Below are 17,267 nucleotides of genomic sequence, written 5' to 3' on the forward strand. Positions count from 1 at the left end.
ACTGCCCACTCTCTAGACGTGGGCAGCAGTTCTGCCAGCCCCTCATTGTCTCCTGTGCTTCTTACCAGCCCAGGCAGTGACTGACCCATGACCCAGCACGTGGAAGAGAAGCCTGGAGCCAGAGGCCCAAAGGAACCACCTTCCTCCAAGAAGATCACTCTTTCTGCACCCAAGTAAACCCTTACTACTTAAACAGGACTCCTAGCTGGAGGAAGGAAGAGCCTACAGATGACGGGCCATTCTCCATAGTGCTACGTCTTAACACACATTCTCTTGTTTTAGTTCAGACTCCTTTTTACATATGGCAAAGGCACTTTTGATACACAGTATAAAATACTGACATTGTATTTTAGAATATATTTTATAATGTTCACCTCAAGGGCTGAGTGGCTGGAAAGATAAGGATGCAGGATTTTATAACTGCATATACAGATTCAGGTACTGTTTGGGTGATGGGTGTGGATTGAGGGAGAAGGGCAGGGCAAGCAGAGGCCAGGTCAACTTCAGGTGAACTTGGGTGAAAGTTGGATTTGGGAATGTGCTTCCAGTGGACCCCAGCTTTAGGCCCACTGCTATGCTGTCCAGAGGAAGAGGTCCTTCGGCTGCAGAGGTCAATTGTCCTGACCTGGCCTGATGCCCAGCTGAGTGGGAAACTCAACCAGGCCTGCAAGTCTGTGCCTTGGCGCATGGGTTTGGTGTTAGGGCCGTGGTGTGTTAGAGAGTTTTGGGCTCCCCAACCTGCCCATAAGTTTCTCTCAGTAAAGGGCTCTTCTCAAAAAGAAAAAAAGCATTCATTTTAATAGTAACAATTTTAAAAGTACACTTTGAAATGCAGAACAATTTAGAGAAAGCAACTTTTATTGTATCAAAAGCAATAAACTCCACACTGGGTGGCAGCTACCTAAAACTCCCTGACTGAATGCCTTCCCTCCCCACCAGGCTGTGCTGGAAATCCTGGGAGCTCTGCCGCCTGCCCTGGAGAACCCCAAGTCAGGTTCCCCCAGTAGGTGGCTGGTCGTTCAGGACTTGGGTCTGGAGGCAGTGCACCCTCTGCCATCCCTGACAGCCTGCAGCCAGCAGGACCATGATGGCAGGAATTTGACTTGACTGAGGAGGGGCTCCTAAACCAGTCGCAGTGTTTGTGACCCTTTATTTAAGTTGTGTTCCTAAATGATATTCTGCATACAGAAAATGATGTTTAAAAAGAAAAAAAAAAAAACCTCCATGGGGTGGAGACATACTTAAAATGAAGATTTGTCTTTGACTATGCTCAGAAAAAAAAAATTCTTGAATATATTTAGAAGTTGCTGTCTATTTTTAACTAACTCCATATGCTGCCAGTATCAACTTCATGACATTTGCCAAAATAAAATTTTATTTTTGCCTTTATAAGATTTTGTTGGAAACATGAAATGAATATTTTGCAAGAAAAAGTTAATTTAAATAAAAGTGTAATGGTTTGCAAAAAAACACCAATGTGATGTATAGATTAAAATATTAACCTGATACATTATCTGCTTCTTGCTGGCTATATTCTCTGGTGAGCAGCCCGTGCTAAGTTTTTTTCCATTTCTTTGGAAAATCCCCACTGTCAGCTCTTCATCACGCTTGCATTCTCCTATGAAATGTTTCTCCTGATGACAGTTCCTTGGTACTTGACTGACTTTGGAGGCCTGGGGGAAGAAGGCTTGTGCTCCCGGGCCTTGGCTGGGCCTCCGCAGCTGCTCCGGGTGGCCCCTCCACCCCGCCCCGCCCCTGAAGGAGCCGCTGCACTGTGGACTCTAATGTGGGGCTGGTTTGGCAGGCGGACTGCAATCCAAGAGCACGGGGGACGCCATGGGCTCCCGTCCAACCCACACGCCGCCGGTTTGTTCCAATGAGGCGGGTTAGTGACGGACCATTGCAAACTGGATTTGTAGTTAATTCATTTTGACTTGTGATTTATGCTTAAACCAGAAGGCAGGAGGCCAGTTCAGTTTAGGGATGTGTATATTTCCAAGTTTGTTGTTATGGCAGTTTTTTTCTATTGCCAAGATGAGCACCCGAGGTTTCGTTTGCTTTCCAACTATTTAAACTGGGAAGAGTAGATTCCAAGGCGTTCTAACAGAGCTTTTTTGGTTCCTGATCTCTTTTTGAATTTTAAAGTGAAAAACATTCTCCAGTTTTAAGCATTACTTGGAGAGGAGTCTTCATAACAGAGGAGAGGGGATAAAAGGATTCCGTAACTGAATGCAAAGATAAAAAAATAAATAAAACTTTAAAAAGCATGAGAGGCAATGCCCCACACAGAGGATGACCATCTACAGACATTTTCTCAGCAAAAACATCAGTCAGTGGTTTCCTGACCGGTGGTCTCACTTTCTGTTTTGCACACACAATCCTTGTATAAGAGGTAACATGGCAACCCTGAAACTGCCTTCTCCAGAGTGATTGATTGAGGAAGAGGAATAGCCTTTTCTGAAAGGATCATAGCCCAAATTTCAATCTGCAGAGAGCACGGCAGGCCCTCAACTCAGGCTGCGTGAAGAGCACGCCTGGTTCAATAAAGGTGTGCTCCAGCTACATCTTGTGTAAACTGGCCGCTTTAAGAGGATCCGTGTTCTTTTAGGTAAGATGGGGCCATCCGTGACAGAACTGACTGACCAGGGACCCTCTAGGATGGGAAACTGCATGGCCCAGCGAGTCCAGATTCTGTTCCTATAGGAGACCACAGGAGCAGAGCTTAAACTGTGGGATTGCAGTTGACAGAGGGGTCGGGATTGTGCTGCTTCTGCATCCATTTGGTGACATCTACTCCCCAGTACTAACTTTAACCCCAGCCCATGCTGTAACCAGGATGTCTATCTAATTTTAGCAAGAATCAACAAGAACATTTTAAGACTATAAAAAGGAGGTTGGGAATCTTTTCCTAATCTCTCCTTGAACCTCCTGAAGTGCCAAGATCCTCAACACGTCCAGAAGGTCGTTTATGGATCAAATGATGAATGCTGAAATGTAGGTACATTTCATGAGTACGAATGGAGATGCGCCCAGACTAATGCAGAAACTGAAAACAAGTATTTTGTTTTCTTCGTGTCCTTTACTCCTCCGCCTACCTTGGTGTCTGACTACAGGAGCTGTCCCTTTCCCCTCCCTCTAACCCTTTCCTGCCTTCTTCGAACCTTGGCTGTCTTCAGGGAAACTGGGTTTTCCTGGCTCTTCTAGGTTGCAGCCCAAGGCCAGGGAAGCCGCTGTCTCTGCCCAAAAGGAGCTCTCCAGGGGCCCGGAAGACTTTCTTTGTCTGCTTGGGGGTGGCAGTTGGAGAGAAGACAAATCCTGGCTCAACCAGCCAAAAGTCCGTTTTGGGCTTTGGAAGCTTCCCCAAACCACAGTACGAACTCCATGGCAAGTCCTTTTGTATTCTCACCAGGGGTGGGAAAGAAGCAGCAAATTATTGTCTAATCCACAAATCACATTTCGGAGACGTGGCAGGCAAATGCTGAGGGCCCGCAGCTTCCGATTCAGCCTCAGACGCGGGTGTGTGAGGGACTCGGCCTGTGCGAGCTGCATGCCGTAACAAAAAGAACAAAGAGAAGAGGCTGAGGCAGACATGAAAACTGGCAGCCCCTCCTCGCCTGGTAAACATGCCATTGCTTTGCCGTCTCCACTCAAAAGGCTACCACTTTCATTGCTCTCCTTGCAAAGAAACCTTTCTTCAGAGCGAGTGGCAGGGTACAAAGGCAGAGTACAAAATGTGTGCACATCACAGTCCCCGCAATTCTGTTTGAACAAGCGTATTGATTGGGTCTGACCCTGTTACATTTTTTCCCTATTATTTGAAAAGGTGCATCTAAGTGTAGTGAATTGAACCAGCAGAGCTGAACTTTCCATGAAAACTTCTCAAGGTATTTCTTTAGTTCAAAGCTTTTGAATTTTAAAGGGCATTTTTAATATGTCTGTTGAGTATTCTCTGCCACAGCCCAACAAGAGATGCTAAATGCAGATGAGCCTGGAGAGAGGCACCTGATGGGGGTGGGCAGCCGTGCCTGGGGAGGCCGCAGGCCGTGACCGGACAATGCAGACCAGCCTGGGGAGATGGTGGTTTGGGAGAAAAGCTGAGTCCTATGCTTTGGAGCAGCAGATACAGGCCCCAAAAAGGACCTCTCCGAGCACACTACGGGCAGCATAGGGGGCAGAGAAGTGGCTTCACGACTGAGCTTCACCAAGGCTTTTGCATGAAGAACCAGGGAGCCCTCGCTGGGGGCTTCTTGGAATGGACAAGGGTTTTGTCCTCATGAAGTGCGAGGCTCCTTACTGCCCACCTGCTCACTTTTCCTCACCCTGAGTTAGAGCTGAGGGGGAACAAGAGAGACAGTCCCTTGGCTGAGGTCCCAGAATCAGACAGGAAGCTGCTGTAACTGTCTGCAGGCACTCACACACCCCACCACTGCCTCAGCCCCTAGGTGGACTTCATGAGTCAGCAGCAGGTGTTTTCCCGCTGGGCCCTGACCTGCATCCCAATCCTTAACTGACTTGACGTTTTGGGGCCTTTTCTAGTTGAGTAGGCCGTGGTTCTAGCAGGAGTCCCTCCAATCTGGCGCGGGGCCCTGGAAGCATCCATAAAGTCTCACTCTCCCCACACATCAGGGGTCGCCCTGGCCTACTGAAAGCACGCAGCTCCTTCCGAGTTCCTGGCTCGTCGTTGGTCCAAGTCTCTGTTGGCCCCCAAAGGGCTCTTGGATCTAGAAAGCCCTTCCTTCCTAGACCCAGAATTCAGTTTCACAGGCAGAATCATTCCTGGGAGGAATTGGAAGATCAGGTCCTGGGCGAAAGAACCCAGGACTTGGCCTCTCAGCATAATCTTTTCAGTGTCATTGCCAAATCTCCAGCCTAGTAGACAGTGGCCTGAGGAACGTCTAAATAGAGTCAGAATCACAGTAAGAAAGCACTAGTTCTCTGGGTCTATCTCTGCCCACAGTTATGGCCACACCAGTCCCCTTCAGGGGACTTAGTTTTCTTGGCCATCACCTTCAGGCCTGCCTGCTGTGTGCTGTATTTCCTGGCCCTAGTGGGCTACACGAGGACACAAATGAGGTCCCAATAACACTAGCAACTCACATTCGGTGACCTTTTCCTCCTCCGACTCACAATGATCCTCCAGCCTCCCTCAGGGTGTCGCCTGGCCATTTCTGGGAGTTCCCAGGCATATTTCATGTAAACTCACAACAGCCCTTTCATGTTTCATGGAGATGTGCACTGGCCATGAAGCCACTCAGGGGTGGCCTCTTACCACTGCCCCCAGAAGCCTGCCCTGCCTAGCTCCTGGCCACAAACCCTTCAAATGCCAGATGAGTGGTTTCTTCCCTCGAGACCTTCCTGGCCAATCCCAGGCTTTGGTCCGCTCACAGATGGGTGAACTTTTGCTCCCTAATTTCAGATCTGTTGTGCCCCAAGCTGGGCAGCTTATGCTCTCTTATCCCATCCCTGGGGAGAATGACTTCTTCAGCTTCTGCTGCAGCAACTCTCTCTGTCAGACTCAGGCACATCCTCCATATCCCCTCCTCTCCACTCCCCCAGGGACACACGGACCCTGTTTCAGTTATCTCTTTCTATGTGGCGAACTGTCCCAAAACTTAGTGGCTTCAACAATTTATCATTGCTCATGATTCTGCAATCTGTACTGGGCTCAGCTGGGCAGATCTTCTCCATGTGATGTCCCTGGGGCTTGAATTTCCAAGGTGGCTTCTTTGCTCAAGTGTTTCGCACCTCAGCAGGGATGGATGGCTGGAGGAGCTGGGAGCTGGCTGAGCACCTCCATCTCTGAACACAACCTCTCTATGTCGCTAGACTTAGTTTTCACTATAGCATGATGGTCGCAGGATAGTTGGACTTTTTTTCCATGAGCTGGCTCCCAGGGAAAGCAAAGCTGCCAGGCCTTTTAAAGATCTGGAAGTGGCATAGCATCACTTCCTCCATATTCTGTTTTAAAGTTTATTTTATTATTTATTTATTTGAGAAGTTGTGAACCTATAAAACAATTATGCATAACATGCTGAATTCCCATAGAGCATCCCTCCACCAACACCTTGCATTGTTATGGAACTTTTGTTACGGATTATGAAAGATCATTAAAATACTACTACTAGCTATGGTCCATAGCTTACATTTGCTGTATTTTTTTCCATACATCTTCCTATTGTTAACACCACATACTATTGTTTACATTTGTTATAGTCATGAGAAAACGCTTTCATATTTGTTCTGTTAACCACAGTCTATCATCCACCACATGGTTCACTGTGTTACAGAGTCCCATGCCTTATATAATCCATCCAAGGTGTATACTCAGGGGCTCTCACTTTCATCACAGCCATAGCTTCAGTAAATTTTCCTTAGTCCGAAAGAAAACATTCTATACCCCCCATTATTGGCCCTTAGCATTGATATGGTACCCTCTTTGACATTCATGCAAGTATATTACAATATTGCTGTTAACTCTAATCGTAAGTTACATTAATCATATTTTTCCCTTGCATCACCATATTCTTACCACCTTGTAATAGTGGCATATATTTGTTCTAGCTCATAGAAGGCCATTCTTGTATTTGTTCTATTTTTTTTTCATTTGTCCCAAATTTAGCAACTTAAGAAAAAAAATGAGTTTTATGAGTATGTTTGTACTATTAACCAAAGTCCTCATCCACCTCCAGGTTCACTATGTCATTCAGTCCCTGATTATTCTCTAGCTTTCTTTCAATTGATGTTTACATCCCTAGACTACCCCCCTTTCAGCCACAATCCCATTTATAAACCAGCCGTGGTAGTTATACTCACTATAAATGTGTTACCATCAACTCTATCCCCATACTTATACAGCCAAGCTAATTAAAACATCTACATACATTAAGCATCTGTACTCCTTCTAAGCCTTCATTGTATCTCCTGGTAAACTATACTCTAGGCTTTATCTCCATGTATTTATTCTTCCTATTTAGGTCATATTAGCGAGGCCCTACAATATTTGTCCTTTTGTGTCTGGCTCATTTCACTCAGTATAATGTCCTCAGGGTTCATCCATGTTGTCATTTATGTCCTGATATCCTTTCTTCTTATAGCAGCATAGTATTCCATTGTATGAATATATCACATTTTGTTCATCTATTCATTGTTCGATGGACACTTGGGTTATTTCCATCTTTTGGCAATTGTGAATAATGTTGCTATGAACATCAGTGTGCAAGTGTCTGTTCCAGACCCTGTTTTCAGTCTTTTGGATATATTCCTAGAAGAGGGATGGCCAGATCATAAGGCAGTTCTATATTTAGCTTCCTGAGGAATGGCCAAACTGTCTTCCACAGAAGTTGCATCTGTCTACACTCCCACCAACAGTGAAGGAGTGTTCCTATTTCTCCACATCCTCTCCAGCACTTGTAGTTTTCTGTTTTGTAATGAGATATCATCTCACACCTTAAAGAATGTAACGGCCATTCTATAAGGTGTGAGATGATACCTCATTGTAGTTTCGATTTGTATTTCCCTAATAGCTAGTGATATTGAACATTTTTTTCATGGTTTTTTTTTTTTTTTTGCCATTTGTATTTACTCTTTGGAGAAATATCTATTTAAATCTATTGCCCGTTTTTCAGTTGTATTGCTTGACCTTTTATTGTTGAGTTGTATGATCTCTTTACATAGCATGGAAAGCAAGCCCTTATCAGATATGTGGTTTCCAAATATTTTCTCCCATTGAATAGGCTGCCTTTTCACCTTCTTCACAAAGTCCTTTAAAGCATAAAACTGTTTAAATTTGAGGAGGTCCCATTTATCCTTTTTGTTGTTGTCATTGCTCATGCTTTCAGTGCAAAGTTTAAAACTCCACCACTTACCACCAGGTCTTGAAGATGTTTTCCTACATTTTCTTCTAGGAGTTTTATGGTTCTAGCTTTTATGTTTAGGTATTTGATCCATATTGAGTTAACTTTTGTATAAGGTGTGAGATAAGGGTCCTCTTTCTTTCTTTTAGCTATGGATATCCAGTTTGTTGACTAGACTGTTCTGAACCAGCTGTGTGTGCTTAACAACTGTTAGATTAGTAAAAAAATCACTTGACTAATGCTGAATGTATGTAGAAGTTTTAAATAACTTTACTGTAAAGTCTAGAAATGGATAGAGTTGATTGTAACATTATAGTGAGTAGAACTATAATGCAGCTGGTTTATAAGCAGGATTGTGGCTGAAAGGGTATAAATGTCATTTGAAAAAAAGCTAGGAATAATCTAGGGAAATAACATAGTGAATCCAGAGGTGGGTGAGAATTGTGCTTAATAGTACCAATACAGGAATGTTCTATGAACTTGAACAAATATACATCACTATTGCAAGGTGGTAAGAATGAGGAGAAGCATGGGAAAAATACAATTAATGTAACCATTGGACTACAGCTAACAGTAATACTGTATATTCTTACATCAATGCCAAAGATATACTGTGTTAGTTATAGGGGAAATGAAAAAATATACCAAATGTACACTAATAGACCATAGTTAGTGGTAATAGTGATATCATCGCATAATCTGTAATGTATGTTCCACAACAATGTAGTATGTTGTTGGAGTATGGAAATTCCACAGAAGCCCATGATTGTTTTGTAAGTTCACAACTTCTCTAATAAAAGTTTTTTTTTTTTTAAATCACTTGATCATAGATGTAAGAGTCTGTTTCTGAACAATCAGTTTGGCTCCATTGGTCTGTGTGTCTATCTTTATGCCAGTGCCATGCTGTTTTTACACCTGCTGCTAGGTAATATGATTTAAAGTCCAGATATGAGAGTCCTCCAACTTTGTTCTTCCTTTTTAAGATGTTTTGGCTATTTGGGGCCACTTACCTTACCAAATAAATTTGATAATTAGATTCTTCATTCTTTAAAAAAAGGTTGCTGGGCTTTTTATGGGGATCGCATTGAATCCGTTTGTCTACCTGGGTAGAATTAACATCTTAATAGTATTTAGTCTTCCAATCCATGAACAGAGAGTGTTCTTCCATTTATTAAGGTCTTCTTTGATTTCTTTTAGCAATGCATTGTAGTTTTCTAAATACAGGTCTTTTACATCCTTGGTTAAGGTTATTCCTAATTATTTGACTCATTTAGTCACTATTGTAAGTGGAATTTTTTCCCCTGACTTCCTCCTCCGATTCCTCATTATTAGTGTATAGAAACACCACTGATTTTTGCATATTAATCTTGTATCCTGCCACTCTGATGAACTTGTTTATTATCTCTATTAGCTTTGTTTAAGATTTTTCAGGACTTTCTAGATATAGGATCATACCATCTGTGAATAGCAAAAGTTTTACTTTTTCCTTTCCAATTTGGATGCCTTTTATTTCTTTTTCTTGCGTAATTGCTCTAGCTAGAACTTTTTTTTTTTTAAAGATTTATTTATTTATTTAAATTCCCCCCCTCCCCTGGTTGTCTGTTCTTGGTGTCTATTTGCTGCGTCTTGTTTCTTTGTCCGCTTCTGTCATCAGCGGCACGGGAAGTGTGGGCGGCGCCATTCCTGGGCAGGCTGCACTTTCTTTTCACGCTGGGCGGTTTTCCTCACGGGCGCACTCCTTGCGTGTGGGGCTCCCCCACGCGGGGGACACCCTTGCGTGGCACGGCACTCCTTGCGCACATCAGCACTGCGCATGGCCAGCTCCACACGGGTCAAGGAGGCCCAGGGTTTGAACCGCGGACCTCCCATATGGTAGACGGACGCCCTAACCACTGGGCCAAAGTCCGTTTCCCCCACTGGGCCAAAGTCCGTTTCCCTCTAGCTAGAACTTCTAGCACTATATTAAACAACAGTGGTGACAGGGGATAGATAGATAGATATATCTGTATCCTTGGGTCTAAGGTGAGTCTCTTGCAGACAACATATAGTTGGCTCATATTTTCTTATCCACTCTTCCAGTTTGTGTCTTTTGATTGAGGAGTTTAATCCATTAACATTCATATAAAAGTAGTTCATCAGCCATTTTGGCCTTTGGGTTTTATCTGTTATATCTTATTTTCACCACTCTTTTTATACTTTTAGTTGCTTTTACTGATAGAATCTTCATTTCTAGACTCTCTTCCAAGTCTCTCTTTCCTGTCTTTTCTTTTCAGGCTGTGGCACTCCCTTTAGTGTTTCCTGCAGAGCTGGTGTCTTGGTTATAAACTCTCGCAGTTTCTGTTTATCTGTGAATATTCTAAACTTGCCCTCAATTTTTAAACATAGCCTTACTAGAGATATGATTTTTGGCTGGCAGTTTTTCTTTTGCAGTATCTTAAATATACCACTGCCTTAATGCCTTTGTGGTTTCTGATGAGAAATCAGCACTTAATACTATTGGGCATCCCTTGTATGTGATGGCTCACTTTTTTCTTGCTGCTCTCCAAATTCTCTATTTTTGGCATTTGACAGTCTCATTGATATGTATCTTAGAATAGGTCTATTTAGATCTATTCAGGTGGGAGTACATTGTTCTTTTTAGACATGGATATCTATGTCCTTAATAGGGTTGGGAAATTTCCTGCCATCCTTCAAATATTCCTTCTGCCCCTTTTCCCTTCTCTTCTCCTTCTGGGACACCCATGACACATATGTTTGCACATCTCTTGCTGTCATTTTGTTCCTTGAGACCCTGTTCACATTTTTCCATTTATTTTCTTTATCTCTTTCTGTATGTTTGCTTTTGGAGGCCCTGTCTTCAAGCTCACTGACCCCTTCTTCTCCCTTTTCAAATCTGTTATTTTTGCCTGCAGTGTATATTTTTAAAAAGATTTATTTTTTATTTATTGCTCTATCCTCCCCCCCTTTCCTCCCCCAGTTGTCTGCTTTCTGTGTCCATTCGCTGTGTGTTCTTCTGTGTCCGCTTGTATTCTTGTCAGTGGTACCGGGAATCTGTGTCTCTTTTTTTACGTCATCTTGCTGCGTCAGCTCTCTGTGTGTACTGCACCACTCCTGGGCAGGCTGCACTTTTTTTCATGTGGGGTGGCTCTTCTTACAGGGCGCACTCCTTGCGCATGGGGCTTTTCTATGAGGGGGACACCCCTGCATGGTATGGCACTCCTTGCGCACATCAGCACTGAGTGTGGGCCAGCTCACCACATGGGTCAGGAGGCCCTGAGTTTGAACCCTGGACCTCCCATTTGATAGGTGGATGCCCTATCAGTTGAACCTAATTGGCTTCCCCTGCAGTATATTTTTAATTTCATTTACTGTGCCTGTCATTACTGTAAAATCTTCTGTTTTTCTATGTGTTTTCAAAATCTTTGTGCTCACCTAGTTTCTTCTTAGTATCCTAAATCTCTTTAGCCATCTCACTGAATTTATTAAGATTTATTTAAACATCTATGATTAGCTGTCTCAACTCCCTTATGTCCGCCAGAGGTTTAGTTTGTTCCTTTGACTGGGCCATATCTTCCTGTTTCTTAGTATGAATTGTTATTTTTTGTTGGTGTCTCAGCATCTGATTTACTTGATATATTTATTCTGGACTCAGTTTCTCTTTGGTCCAGGGCTTTCTATTTGATTGGCTTTGTGTTTTACAGCCCTCTTTTTCCTTGTGTCAACTTATTTTGAAACTTTATAGTGGTTCATGTTTAGCCAATCTGATTTTTTTTTTTCCCAGCTCTTTTTCATCTGTTTCTTGCTCTTTCTCTCTTGCTGGGGAGCCCAGGGTGCATTTTATACTGTAAGCTACCCACATTACCCCAGGAACTGATGAAGCTTCTCCTGCTTTTCTCCCTTGCCAGAGGTATGGATGGAGCTGCAGCCATGTGCAGTAATCCAAGCTGTGTAGGCCAAGACCATCTGTAGTTGCCTAGAGAGACTGATGAAGCTCCACACTCCTTCCTTCCCTGCCTGGAGTGGGGATGGAGCTGCAGGTGTGGCTAGTTAATGGAGTCATGCAGGCCAAAACTGACTGCAGTTGCCCAGATAGATTGACAAAGCACCAGCCCCTCTACTCCCCTACAGGGGTAGAGTTGGAGCCACAGATTTGTGTAATAGTCTTGTCTGTGTGGGCCCAAAGCAACTGCAGTTACCTGGAGAGGCTGATGGAGCACTGTCCCTCCTCCTGCCCTGTCATGGGTGGCAGGGATGGAGCCACTGGTGTGCCTAACAATCTAGTCCACACAGGCTGAAAGGGCCTGCAGTTCCCTGGAGAGGCTGAGGAAATACCACCCCTCTTTCTGTCCTATTGGGACTGGAGGTGTAGCCACCAGTTTGCCAGTTCTCTAGGCTGTGTGGACTGAAAGTGATTGCAGTTGCCTGGAAAGTTGAAGGTGGAGGGGATACCTGTATAGAAGGGAAGAAATTGGTGATGGATGTCTTTGGAGACTAACACACACCCCTTCCTTGTTCCCCAACAGTCACACTCCTCTCTTCCTAGAAAGAAACGGCCAGTCCTCAGATGATCAGATACTCATGAAACCTAGAAAAGACTGGCTCAGCTAGCATCAGATGTGGATATGTTAACATCAGCTGTACTGGTTTATTACTTTTGGGCATCAGTAGGTACCAGTGGCCACATAAGCTCGTAAGGGTTCAGACATTTACTAATTTAGGGGAACTTGTAAACCAAAGGGAGAAATTCTTCTTGCAAACCGGCAATTGCTTGGGGTGCAAACCCCACAAAATGGGATTGTTTCCACGACCCCTGATAATGAGAGAACTTCCGCGTGCAGTGTCTTCCCCTCACCCTTGCCTCACCATATTAGCTCCTTATGTGCAGGGGCCCTGTACTGTCTTTTGCTCAGTGCTCAGCTTATCACAGATACTTGCTGAATGCTCAGTGGAGTGAGATTGGTATGAGGGGGGAGGCTGTGGGGTCTACCTCTGCTTCCCCCACCCCCATTTCCCACTACGTCCAGGAGAGCTGGCCCTGGGGCTACACATATAAGAGGCCTAGAGAAGACTGGAATAGAGTGAGCCCATGGTGAGCAGTTCAGTGAACAGATGTGGGCTTGGCATTTGGGTGGGGGGATGATGGAGAGGGTAGGAATGCCCAGTTATGTTTACACTGTAAAGGAACTTGCCCAGATAAATACAGTCATACTTGAAACCCTGCTAACATCAGATCAGAGTAATTTCCCAGGTTATTATTATGGTTAATAATATTGGTTACTGTTTATCAAGGGTTAGTTATATATCAGTCAGTCACTCTGTGGCAGATGCAATTACTACTTACTGAATAACAATGCATCCCTCCACCTTTTCCAGCCCGTTTACAGTTAAGCAAGGCCACAGCGTGGGCAAGTTACTTAACCTCTCCATGTCTCAATTTCTTCATCTATAAAATAAGGTTTATATTAGCTGTGACTCAGTAGAGTTGTGAGGATTAAATAAGTTAGTACATAGAAAAGGCTAAGAGCAGTTCCTGGCCTTTTAGGAAGCACTAGAAAATAATATGCCTATTACTTATATACCTGCATTTAAGTTATAGTTATTTAACATGTCACACTTGTACTCTTGGTTTCCTTGTTCATTGCCTGTTTGGCAACATCTGCCAAATGGAAGATGCTAGGAAACAATTTGTTGAGTGTATGAATGAAAGAAGTGAAGACCTGCTGGCCAGAGCTGCCTTTCTCCTTTAGATGACTTTGCCTATCTCTGCTCTGATCTGTTATGTGCTTTATACTGTAGCCTCCAGAAAACATCCCTAGTTCCCTACTTTTTAAGCTCTTTGAGTAGTGGGCAAGAATAGTTCTTTGAGGAGGAGGATTGTGGAATTCAAATCCACTTTTATTACCTGTGACCTTGGACAAGTCACTTCCCTAAGCTTCAATTTCCTCTTCTGAAAAATGGGAATGATAATAGTCTTTGTATGGGTGATTGTGAGGATTAAGGTGCTTGCTCTTAAACCCAGTTGCTGGCATCCAAGCACTTAAGGTTCATTGTGCTGGTTTTTACCTGCCTGTGTGATTCTCATCTGAGTAGTAGAGCTGGATGTGGTTCTTCCACATTTAGGTCCTGTCTCCCTTCCCTGGCTGGGCAGGATAAACAGGGCGGGGGCATCCGCTATCCCCCTTTTCCTCACCCCCTTTCCTCACCCCTCCATGCTCTGCCTGCCATTTCAGACTTTTGAAGTTGAGGCTGGCAGAGCTGGGCCACCGGGATGCCACCTCCCTGAGCTCTCCAGGTGCCCAGGACAGGCGAATCCTCTGAGGCCGCCTCCTGCAGCCCGGCAGCTTTCCACTCCGACTTCAGATCAACCTGTGTTCCTCCCTTTGATGTCAACTCCTGACTCCTGGAGCCTTGTGCCCTGCTCTGAGGTCCTGGACTTTGAAGTTGGCCTATAAACTGAGCTTTCAGCAATAAAGTTGTCTGCTGTGCCTCCGTGCGTGACTGGGCCCTGTAAAGGCATGCGGACTGCCATGAACACCTGATAAATAATTCTTTCTGGACCCAAGAAGATTCCTTCCATTTAAAGGGGAGAAAAATTCCCTTGACCTTTTCATTGACGTTCTGAGGTGGGGGTGGGGGAATAGAGAGGGTTTTCTTGTCTTCTCACAGAAGCCACATGAGGCAGGCAAGTTGCCTCTGAGAGCTGAGCACCAGAGATGAATGCAAAAGGGCTCCCCACCCCGACTCGTGACTCAGGTCCCCTCAGCCAGCGCCACTACCCCCACACACACTCCTGTCTCCTTCAGTGAATGAGGAAGAAGATTGGACCCTCTTACAGGAAAAAAGGCCCCCTGCAGGCCAAACCCTCATAGAAGTGACTGGGCTTCCAGGAGGCAAAGCTCATTTGCTTTCTTTTCCTTCCAGTGCCTGCCACAGTTGAGAAGGGAGGCAGACAGGAATATACCTTGGGTTCCCCACCTGAAGGAGTCCCCAAAATGGATCCTCACTGACATGCTGGGAGTACTTACCACATGCCAGACTCTCTGTTTGGCTCCCTTTTGTGTGTGGCAGGATAGGTATTAGGGTGTGGATTTGTGTGTAGTTTTTTTTAGGTACCAGGTCTGGGGATTGAACTCTGGACCTCAAATGCAGGAAGTCAGCACTCAACCACTGAATCACATCGGCTCCCGTGGGTTGGTTTTTCTGTTTCTTTGCTGTTTGTTTTTTTTGTTTTTGGAGGCCCTGGAAACTGAATCCAGGACCTCCCATGTGGGAAGCAGGCACTCAACCGCTTGAACCACATCTACTCCCTTATTTTTAGTTTAAGGTGTGACCCACCTGTGTAAGGGTGTGTCTTAATCCATATCACCAGAGGCCTTATAAAAAGAAGAAACCAGAAGCCAGAAGTTATACGAGGCCACACAGGAAGAAGCCAGAAGTCAGTGGAAACTAGAAGGGCAGACATGAAGAGAGAGAGATGACCATGTGACAGGGGCCAGAGATATGAGCCAAGGAACCCCAAGGATTGCTGGCAGCCAGCGCTAGAATGCTAGACTCCAGGAGACAGCAAGCCTTGCTGATACTTTGACTTTGGACTTCTAGCCACAAAACCATTCTACTGTTGAAGGGCATTTGAGTTTTTCCAACTTGGAGCTATCACAAATAGTGTTGATATAAACATTTTTATATATGTCTTTTGGTGCATATGAACACATATTTCTTTTGGTTATATTTCTATCTGCAGAATGACTAAGTTGTAGTATAAATGTATCTCCAACTTAGGGAGAAAATGCCAAACTTTTTCCCACTTATTAGTACTAATTTATATTCCCACCATCTATATATATTGCTTCATATCCCCACTGTGATAAGCAGCCTCTGAGATGTCCCCAATGATTTGTGTCTCCTGTTAGTCCTGGCCACGTATATTCACTTCCCCTTAGGTGTGGGCTGGACCAAGCCATGTGTTTCAAATGAATAGGCTATAATGGAAGATAGGGGATGTCACTAACAATATGAGGTTATGAAAAGACTGGCTTCTGTCTTGGGCACCAATTCTTGCTTTCTCACATGTTTGCTATGAGAGAAGTCGTGTTATGAACAAACCAATGGAGAGGTCTGCATGGTGAGAAACTGACAATTCTGACCAATAACAAGGGAGGACCTAAGGCCGGTAACAGCCACGTGAGTGAGCTTGGAAGTGGCTCTTCCCCCAAGCAAATCTTGAGATGACTGCAGCCCTGGCTGACACCTTGAGGAGCTGGAGGCACTCAGCTAAGCTCGGGTTCCTGACCCATGGAAACTGAGATAGCGTTTGTTGTTTTTCAGTTCTTTAGTTTTGGGGTAATATGTTACTCAGCAACAGCTAATACACTTACCAAAACTTTTTTTTGTTCATTTTAAAAATTTGAACCCTTTTTATGAGTATGCAATAGGTTTGATTAGCAGTCCCCTGATTATTAATTAATGAAGTTGAGCACCTTTTCAAATGTTTATCGACCATTTGGATTTCCTTTTGCGTGAAGCACCTGTTAAGTCTCTTGCCATTTTTCTATTGGGTTATCTTTCTTTTTCTTACTGACTTCTAGGGATTCTTTCTACATTCCAGATTAAAGTCTAATTTAGCCTGTGTTCTCCCAGAAAGCAGAGAACAGAACAAGGAACAGAAGTGGAGGGATAGCTACTAGAAGGGTGCTTTCTCAAGCTTGTCACTGCCGTGGGAAACTTGGGCTTAATCCCACTGGGACCTGCTGAGCAGTAATGTAAAATGCACCTCAAAATAATCCACCTGACAGTTACTGGACATTGTATGTCCTCCCATGGCCCACTGGCTGAACTGGGGGAGAGTGTAAACTATAATGTGGACCATTGACCATGTGGTGCAGCAGTGCTCAGAGATGTATTCACCAAGTGAAATGAATGTCCTTGATGATGGAGGAGTTGTTTGGGGAGGAATGGGGTGAGGCGGGTGGGGGATATATGGGGACCTTATTTTTTTTAATGTAACATTTAAAAAAACAAAGACAAAAAAAAAAACTATCAACCTGAGGTATGGAAAAGAGGAGTATTTATTGTCCAACTCAGGGCCCCGTAGAAAGAAAGTTCCTCTGTGGGGTGTTAATTCCTTCGCTCTTCCAGATCATACATGCATGATTTCCACAAGTCCCACACTGGGGCAGTTGAGAAGCCATGAGGCAGAAAGAGAGAGGTATAGCTAAAATGAGATTCTGCAATAGTAATAATTGGGGTAAAAATGTGGACTGAAAGATTGTGAGGTAGTGCACAAGAAGTATCTAACAGAGAGCTTCTTGCCAATTATATGCATTACAAATATCTACTCCCATTCTGGCTTTCTTTTTTCACTTTCTTCATAGTGTCTTCTGATGAATAGATAATGCTAATATTAATCATGTTTGT

At 44.1% G+C, this 17,267-nt stretch overlaps 1 protein-coding gene across 15 annotated transcripts in view; it reads left to right on the top strand.

Moving 5' to 3' along the window:
* PLEKHA7 (pleckstrin homology domain containing A7) overlaps positions 1–1,513 on the top strand; it is a 256,276-nt gene extending 254,763 nt beyond the window's left edge. For 12 of the 15 annotated variants that reach the window (XR_011649935.1, XR_011649936.1, XM_071218169.1 and 9 more), the window contains one exon: positions 69–1,513. Coding sequence is in view for 3 of the 15 variants with exons in the window: in XM_058305682.1 (XP_058161665.1) it covers positions 69–91 (23 nt within the window). In the remaining 12 variants the exon portion in view is untranslated. The remainder of the gene's footprint in view (positions 1–68) is intronic. The other 3 variants (XR_011649937.1, XR_011649933.1, XR_011649934.1) reach the window with 1 other exon arrangement.
* Positions 1,514–17,267: the final 15,754 nt, after the last annotated feature.

This window comes from Dasypus novemcinctus, chromosome 10, assembly GCF_030445035.2.
Source record: "Dasypus novemcinctus isolate mDasNov1 chromosome 10, mDasNov1.1.hap2, whole genome shotgun sequence".
Lineage (NCBI taxonomy): Eukaryota > Metazoa > Chordata > Mammalia > Cingulata > Dasypodidae > Dasypus > Dasypus novemcinctus.